General features: G+C 30.6%; 1 protein-coding gene across 6 annotated transcripts; it reads right to left on the minus strand.

Moving 5' to 3' along the window:
• Nucleotides 1–493: 493 nt before the first annotated feature.
• On the minus strand, nt 494–8,697 carry LOC114878339 (plasmanylethanolamine desaturase). Of its 6 annotated transcripts, none has more exons than XM_029191999.2 (6): nt 7,930–8,697; nt 5,419–7,097; nt 3,845–4,482; nt 3,370–3,581; nt 3,035–3,253; nt 494–2,937 (listed from the first exon to the last, which is right to left on the minus strand). In XM_029191999.2, exons 3-6 carry the CDS (start codon nt 4,074–4,076, stop codon nt 2,677–2,679), a joined length of 924 nt encoding a protein of 307 aa, XP_029047832.1. In that variant the 5' UTR covers nt 4,077–4,482; nt 5,419–7,097; nt 7,930–8,697; the 3' UTR covers nt 494–2,676. The 6 variants fall into 6 exon arrangements, with proteins under 6 accessions (XP_029047832.1, XP_046142383.1, XP_046142384.1 ...); XM_046286427.1 differs by having other exon boundaries at nt 5,419–7,796; XM_046286428.1 differs by lacking the exon at nt 7,930–8,697 and having other exon boundaries at nt 5,419–5,589; nt 5,666–7,923.
• Nucleotides 8,698–8,825: the final 128 nt, after the last annotated feature.

Raw genomic sequence — 8,825 nt, forward strand, 5'->3', positions numbered from 1 at the left:
GATATAAATATATTTTATGTACCAAATTCAATATATATTTACAGCCATCAAATTGTGTTTTTATTTAAACTACTGGGTTTATACTTCTGTTTTTATAAATTCAAGCTAAAAAACATATATATTTACATCTAGATGTGCCGCTGAAAAGTGAAACTTATTAACACTATTTCTTAAAATACATTTGAACTTAATTGCACGAATTCCTTATTGTTATATATTTTCTATGTAGACTAATTTTTCAAGTAGATATAGCCTCAAAATATTAAAGCTTAAGATATTAACTTTTAATAAAATTCTTTTCATTTCTGTTGTAAGGCTGATATTATATTGACTATCATTTGAGATTATATAAATCTATATAAACATTATTTGAATGGTTGATAAATTAAAATCAATTCTTTAAAGTTATTAGATATCGTGTAAATAAATATTTAAATATATAATAATTCATTAAATATTACTTAATAAATAGTTTCACTTAATTAGACTTATGGAATGTGAAAATGAGACACTTTATTTTAATCAAGATATTGTGTTGCATCATTAATTAAATTAAGAAAATAATTATGTAATTATTATACATTTATACTGCCTTTACATGTAACATTCTGTGTCAGTAGTCTTTTTTTTCGTTGTTTTGTATTGTAGACCGAGGCGACTTTTAATAAACATTCAGCAGAACATGATTAAATATGTATATTGAAACACTCTAAATAAAGTAAGAAACTTCTAGCTCTGGATTTCACATTAGTTCATATTGGGGTGACACTATGCACAGTTCTATTTTCATATCTTTCTTTGATATTTGTATTTAAAAAGCTACATGTTTAAAAAAGAAATCTGAATTTGCAATGATAGTGACTTTGGTATATTGCATCAAAAATTAAATTAGCAAAAATATAGTTATTTGTTTCAATTTCTTTTGTGCAATTATTAGTTAACTGTTAAATAGATTTGTATAAATAGAAAGCTTCAGTTCTGGCACGCATTACTATATGACAAATTTGTTAAAAGTTTATACTTCTTTTTTATAACAATAACAATAACAATAACAATTATGGTATTTATAGTAGTTATAATGTCTTATAATAATCGTTTCTTTTAAAAGACATTACTAATGATTTGCTTGCAAGGAACATACATTGTGGTAAAGCTCTGCATAAAGTATACTGAAAATTACGAGGCATCTAAATAGAAGCCAATAAAAAAGAAAGAATTACACATAAAAGTCAAAATCATTGGCATAAAATTTCTATAAAATTTAGCTCTTTGTATTATTGTTTTGTACATCAGTATACTTTACCCAAATCAAACCAATTATACTTAGAAAACTGCTGCAGAGAGCAATAAACTCTTTTCTTGGTCCCTGAACCTAAAACTTGTACTTATATTTAGCACCTTACAACTTTTATGTTTGTTAGATTATATTTGTTAAATTATTTGTCATGAGCTAAGAAATGTAATTGATGGAATAAAATTTTATAAACGTGTATGTGTGCGTGTAATATTACATTAAACAAAGTTTTAATTTATAAGCGATATAAACTTTGTTTATGTTATTTCCTCTTTAATATAAAATTTTCATGATTTTGTCTATAATATAATTATATATATTGTATAAAACATTATTATACAAATCTTAGCTCAGATTGTGACAATATAATCCAACTATATACATAAAATTAAAATTGAAGCCAAATTGCCAATTTTAATGATTATAAACTCAATATTTATAGGTCATATAAAAACATACAAATTTATAAATTTGTATTTTTATCTTTCACGAAAAAATAGAAAAATGTTTGAATTTACAATGCAGATGTATACGCATAGATAATACTTAAATTGACAATATTTGCTTCTGATAAAATGTTATTATTATAAATCAGTACGTTGCATTCAATTTCAGTGGCTGAAAAATTTTCAAAGGTTCAGGGAAATCGACGAGTGCACTTAAACAGCAGATTGAGCTAGTTTAAATTAGTGCATTAATTAAAGTATATCTTTTCACCGAAAGAACATTCTTTAAATTCATTTGCTAACAAATGTGGCAGCAATAAATTTAAATTAATTCATAAATATATACGTGGGTAAATATACACGTACATATTAATTTCATAGCCACTGGACATCGTGTTTATAAATTATATAAGTATATAATACCCCTTTTCTCACATTGTGCTGGTGTATTAGAATTTAAACTTCATAATACTTCACGAATTATTATATAAAACGTTCAAATAATCTTTACTTAAGTTTGTGCTACTTATAATGATTGTGCGGTGCGTAAAACGTATAATTGCTTAATTTGACAGGCCAATCATTAATTCATAATTACACAAACATAATTTCGTATTCACATTACTCTTATATAATTTATATATACATATCTGTGTTATTGCATATACATATTATAAATGTATAAACTTCAAAAGCATGTTCGTATAATACTAAATGTCTTTAATCACGCTATCTATTTTGTAGGAAAGGCCTCATAGTGCTAAGTATAAGAAACAAATTATGTTACGGATTTAATTTTTCTGTTAGCATGTTCTATGTCAAATTTTCTTCTATACCCTTTTTCCATGAGATTACGAAATCATGGAAGGATCTTTCTGTTCGTTAAATTTCATTGTTATCCATGAAAATGCATAAAAGCATAAAATATATTAATTCTCAAGATCGTTTTTGTGCCCATTTCAAATCATCCGCTCTTGGTTTACACCCAATAACTTTTTCGATAATAACTTCTAAAATGTACCAAAATCGAAGTTGTTCTAATGGCCAATTCAACCATCCAGTGGTAATACAGAAATAAGTTTCATGCGGTGCGACATGATGCACGCGATGATGTTTCCTAGGTAATATAATTCTATGCTCCTGCAACCAGACCACCCAGGTAGGTAGTCCGAAATACGTGTGTGACCATTTATGTATCTGAAAAAAATCTTTTATATTATAGCTAATACGTTACTCTGCTATGTTAAATATAAAGAAGGTGTTCAATGGAATAACTAATTTTTATTTTAATTACCTGATTAGTCATTGCAACAAAAATCGCGAGTAAAAACCAATAACAAGTCCAAAGAAATTTCTGCTGTATCTCTGATTCTGGTAGAGTGAGAAAGTCCCATGTTAGCTTACAAAGGAATGGAATTGTGACCATGAAATTATCACCGTTAGTTTCTATAAAATCATGTCTTGTTATGCTGGTTGGATCAATATGATGCTCTCGAAATGGTCTCAAGAAGTTCTGTAAAAAAAAAAAAAAAAAAAAAAAAAAAAAAATTTTTTTAAAAATTAAAAAATAGAAAAAACATTGAAATGAATAAAATTTCTTGAAATACTATGTAACTGATAATGATTTACCTTTCCAAGAATAGGAAGTTCTACAGAGCCCCATGTATCAGCGGCCCAATGAACTAATCCAGATCCGAAATCCGCTGTAACGATGCCGCAAAACGCTGCTATCGCTATCGAACTTAAATTTTCAAATCGTAACCTGACGAGAATGAATATTGAATTAACTATCATGAGTGTAATACAGATGCCGATACAAATGCATTCTTGCGTCCTTTTTCCTAAAATGAAAACGTGATGTGGTAATAATGACTTTATAAGTATTGCTACTTATACACATTGACAGAAAGATACGTATTGTTAGATTGCTCTTTATTTTTGTTCACAGACGACAATTTCAAGGTGCGAGCAACGGATGTATAGTAAATGTCTTGGCAAGTATTAAAATCAGAAAACATAGGTGCGAGATATCGTGTATATATTTTTCTAAAATTTTCTAAATACCTTTACAAGAGCAAAGGGAATAAAGAAATAAGATAATTACCGGTGCTGTAAAGATTAGCAAGTTCTTGAGCACCCTTGTGAGTTGGACCCCATCTCGGCACGGTTCTATCTTTTTGCGAAGTAGACACCACCGAGTTAGCGTTCGGATCGTCCTCGAGCATTGAATTCTCGTAGATCTGCCGTTCGGTTTTTACTGGCGCCAAGAAATTTGTAGCCATCGAACACGCGGCTGATGCCGCTTGGCTCAAATTTGCCACTTTTATTTCATCCATAATTATTTAATTCCCTTTTATACGTTATTCGTTATTATTTTTTTACCGATTGCCTAGTTTTTAACATTGCGAGGTCTCTGTTACGAAAAGGCAGCGATGCGTTTCTATATAATTATTTATATAATTTAATCTATACTCTGTTAGATAACTTTCTTGTAAAAGGCGAACTATTTTTTAAATTTTGCATGTAAAAACGGCCATAACATGTTACATGTTATTCGATGTATTTTCGCATCATCTGTATCGTTCAATCCATCTGCTTTTTGTACAATCTTTCCAATCACAGTCATTGCACCATTTATTAGTAGAAGGTAATTTCTTTCGTTGTTCCTGTTGCTGTTGTGCGTTTTTTCGGTTTTCCTTTTCAATTCTTTGTATCCGTTGCCTCATTCGATGAAATTTCTTGCTAAAAAAAGAATAATTATTAGTTAATTTTTAACGCGTGACATATCGTGTAAGTTAAATTAAGAGCTTAGTCAGTAATAAGCACGAAGTGCTTATTAAACATTTATGACGATTTATGACGAAAATCATTACGTAGTCATACGTTTGTTTGTTTCATTATACTCGTATCAGCATCCATCAGCAACAACATTTATACATTTAATTAAACGTAAGAATAATAATCGCTACCCTGTACTAGCGTCTTTAGAACGGAATAAAGATAAAATAGTTTATACGTGTCTAGACTGTTGGAGATGATACCGGTATAATCCGAGTTTGTGTAGGCATCGGCAAAGTAGGTTAATTTCGCTTTTACACGAGCTTAAGAAATAATTTTGATAACAGACGGACACTACCCTTGTTCCTATTTTTATCGTACGTGTACTAAACGAAATAATTCAAGGGCTAATTCGCGTTACGTACAATTTTTATATCTAAAATAAATTTAAATGAAATTCTAAAAACTATAATTTAGAAACATTAAAAAAAAAAAAACATTTGTCTAATGAATTTGCTAACAATAAGATAGTAGCGAACTAAAATACTAAAGTTAGCATATTAAGATATCCCCAAAAAAATTGTGATAAAAGAATCTTGAGATTTTCTGTCGTACATATTTCTGTACATACTTAATACTTATTGCTATTCTATTATTGACACTTTTCTGATATATGTACATATGTGTATCGTGCATACACGAATACTTTAAACCGGCGGCGCGGCGTCCGAGGTTACGCACTCGCACATTCGATTGCACTCTGTGCGTGCAGTACATACATACACGCGCACGGCACGTGCATATTTATTATGTTCGAAATACAAAATAAAGGCATGGATTGCATACTAATCAGAATGTTATAAATTCAATTTAGCGAAGAGTAAAATATATGAAGCATACCCATAAGACGGATAAAAAAGAAGATCGCCGATAGATAATTCCTCGAAAAATCAAAGAATCTTTTGCTGTTTCTGCGAACGGTGGTTATCCTGGTCGATGCATTGTCCAGGCCATAAAGTTGCTGTATGTGCACGCTCAATTAGTCACTATAGTAGTAGGATCGAAAGAGACCTACGACGAGACACTATCGTACCTCGTATCGATGTAACACGTACACATGTAAGAAAAGTACGCATGATGTTCATACTTATTCGTATCGGTGCATGCACAAGTTTTCTCCTTATTTCGTTGACTGTTACTACACCGTGAGATCACCAGAAAGAACTGACAGTAACGGGCTCGGATTTTGTGTAATTTTATAAATGACAAGAACCGAGATAAAATCAAAGAGAACGCACAGAAGAAAGAAGAAAGAAAACCGAGAGATAATTGAAAAGATCGAAGAGATACGTTGTCACGATTTGACATTTAAGTTGAAGAACCGTTTCTCTTGTAAGCCGATAGGTACGAGAAAAAAATCGTATACGGAGGCGCTAGTTTCGCCGTATGTCCACACAAAGTTTTGCCCACGAATAAACGCCTCGATTCTTTCTCTTTTGCTCGAGTTCACTTAGCACTTATGTTTCCTTTTCTCTTTCTTTCATGCGAGCTTTTCCTGCAACCCCGCCTCGTTTTCTGACGAACGACCGGCGCGGCGCCGCCTGACGACTATGACTTGCGTCTGCTCGCGTCGTCGCGACGCTCTCGTGGCGCCGTCATGCGGCAACCCTTCCCGATGTAAGGATTAAACGTACGAAGAGTTGCATATTGTCGAGGTGGGATTATTTTTTGCTTTTATTTGCTTAATTATTTGAAATCGCATACTGTACTCTCATTTTTGAACAATATCAAAATTCATTAGTTTCTTAAGGTTTGTTTAACAAAAAATAAAAAATCTAATAATAATGTTTTACCGTAATCATTTACCTAAGTAGCGCTTACATTATTTGTAAGAAAGATAAAGAGCTTTTAGCGTCGAACGGTGAACGCACATGTATGTATTAACTTTGATACGACCTAAGAAGTCCTTTGGAGTAAAACATGTGATGTCTCACGGAATAATCATATTTTATTCAAAGGTAGATCGACCGAACAATTTCAACTGGTCTTCTAAGTTTTTCATAAGTTGTATTACGATGATGTGTCTAGACTTTAGACTCATGGTCGCGTAATATATCATTACGTGCTATATGTAGTAGTTATACAACGACAATTTTTAATGTTGAATAAATTTAACTTAATGAGAAATTATCGATTTCCTATCGAAACCAATCGATTATTTTTTCGTAATATGAAGCATCAAACCCAATGATTTATCCATAATTATATATGTATGTATGTATGTATGTAATACATTACATATGTATACATATGTACATATGTATGTACATGAAAGCATCTGATTATACTTACGATATGTACTTTGGTATGAACAGTTAGTTAACAATTACTAATAAACATTGTTGCAAATAACTTGAGTGTCAGTGATATTTTGTGATATTTCGTGAATACTTCTTTATAATTTATCTGTTTGAGGTTGCGTTCTTCTTTAGCCTTGTACGACCAGTTAGTTTGCCAAGTTACAATAATGCCAAAATAAAACTGAGAAGTGCGAAACTTCGGTTGACATAAATTCTCAACTGTAATAAAACGCTATCATATACAAGGGGCGATTGTTAATCAAAAGTATAACACGTTTTTTATTGTTTAACCGAAGAAACAACAATATCTTGTAGTGGCGAAAGTAAATGATAAAAAAGAATTAAATAGCGCGAAATTTACACCTTATGTATACGATATAGACGAACGTATGTGAACACAAGATAACGATACAGATAATTTACAATTTTACAGTTATGCGTGCAAATATGTAGATATGTATGTAGGTGAGTTGCCATCCGAGTGCTATCGATATCAACAGCTGAACCGGAAGTCAGAAGGTGGTACGTTCGATCGCTTACGCAAAAGTGATCACTTTTATTTTCATCGATCAATGCGGTAACTATTGTGTAGATATAATTACTGTTCACATTAGGTAATTCATATTTAATAATAAAGTATTAAACGAATGAAAACGATATAAATTATTTCGAGCAGTTAATTTTACGCATAAGTATAATTAACACCAAACGGTAGGATATTCTTACGTAAGTTAATCTAATTTAATCTGCCAACCTTCGAAACTCTTTATAATCAAAAAGGCAATTTTCAAGTTTATTACCCATTCTTAACTTAACAATTTTTCAACTGTTTCAAGCCTGATAAAAGATACAGAGGTGTTAAAATTATATCCATTTAATATTTTTTATTTCAATTTAATTACTTATTACTATGCAGCCCTGAAAAATTATTTTACACTTAAGTCATATATTAAGTCATATGATAGTGATGAAATAATGTTTTCGACAGATAATAAGCACTATTCACATCGCTTTACGAACAGTGATTCGAGTAGTTAACGTTAGGACTTACTATTAAAATTTAGTAATTGTACTGTGATCAATTTAGATTTCCCTTAGCTTCAAAAGACACTGACGATGAATCAATAATTCATATTGATAGCGTAACCGTGACGACCTAATACACAGATGCTGAAGATACAATACACAGCGTAAAACGTTGTGCCACAATGACAAACCACAAGTTGATATTTTTCACTGTGGATTGAGTACATATCGGTTATTTGCGGACTTGCGTGCTGCGATATATCCAAGGTACGAAGAAGACGATAGCGTGAAGCGTGGGAGTACATAATGTGTATATACAGCTGACATAATTTCGATTGTTTCGAACATTCGTTTGAATCGTATCTCTATATGTATGATTAATTAATTTTATTACACACCGAGTGTCATCGATTACTTGAGCATAAAATCCTTATATTTCCTTAAAAGTTTCATGTGTTAAGTTACGATTTCTGTTTGATTGAACTTTTCTAGGATACTCGATGGTTTATAATATTCAACGTATATGTAAAAACAGAATCATATAATGAATTCATGATGCTAAATTTTATAACCTACTCATCGAACTATTGTATAAAAATAGTTTCATTCATTCCCGTATGTACTATTATATCATTTACTTTCGTCCTTAAGCCAAAGATATCATTAAAACATAAGTTTATTTAAGTTACTTTCACCTGATATAAGTATTGTATTAAAAAATATATATTGTTCTTTTATACTTATCTTCTAACTATATTCTAATACTATCCCCCTACCATTAATGTAGATTATTGAAAAGAAATGTAATATACGTTTAAATACGTTGTATATATATTACTATATATTTAGCAATAAATTATTTATTAGTTCAATAATATTTTATGAAATTTAAATTTGAATTCGTTTCCCGTATAAGTAATT

Source organism: Osmia bicornis, chromosome 7 (assembly GCF_907164935.1).
Source record: "Osmia bicornis bicornis chromosome 7, iOsmBic2.1, whole genome shotgun sequence".
Taxonomy (NCBI): Eukaryota; Metazoa; Arthropoda; class Insecta; order Hymenoptera; family Megachilidae; genus Osmia; species Osmia bicornis.

Excerpts from the sequence above, each read along its gene's own strand:
- LOC114878339 (XM_029192002.2), bottom strand. The coding sequence starts at position 4,076 with ATGGATGAAATAAAAGTGGCAAATTTGAGCCAAGCGGCATCAGCCGCG. Across the intron at positions 3,582-3,844 it reads TGCTAATCTTTACAGCACCG|GAAAAAGGACGCAAGAATGC; the intron begins GTAATTATCTTA and ends TTTTCATTTTAG. Across the intron at positions 3,254-3,369 it reads AACTTCCTATTCTTGGAAAG|AACTTCTTGAGACCATTTCG; the intron begins GTAAATCATTAT and ends TTTTTTTTACAG.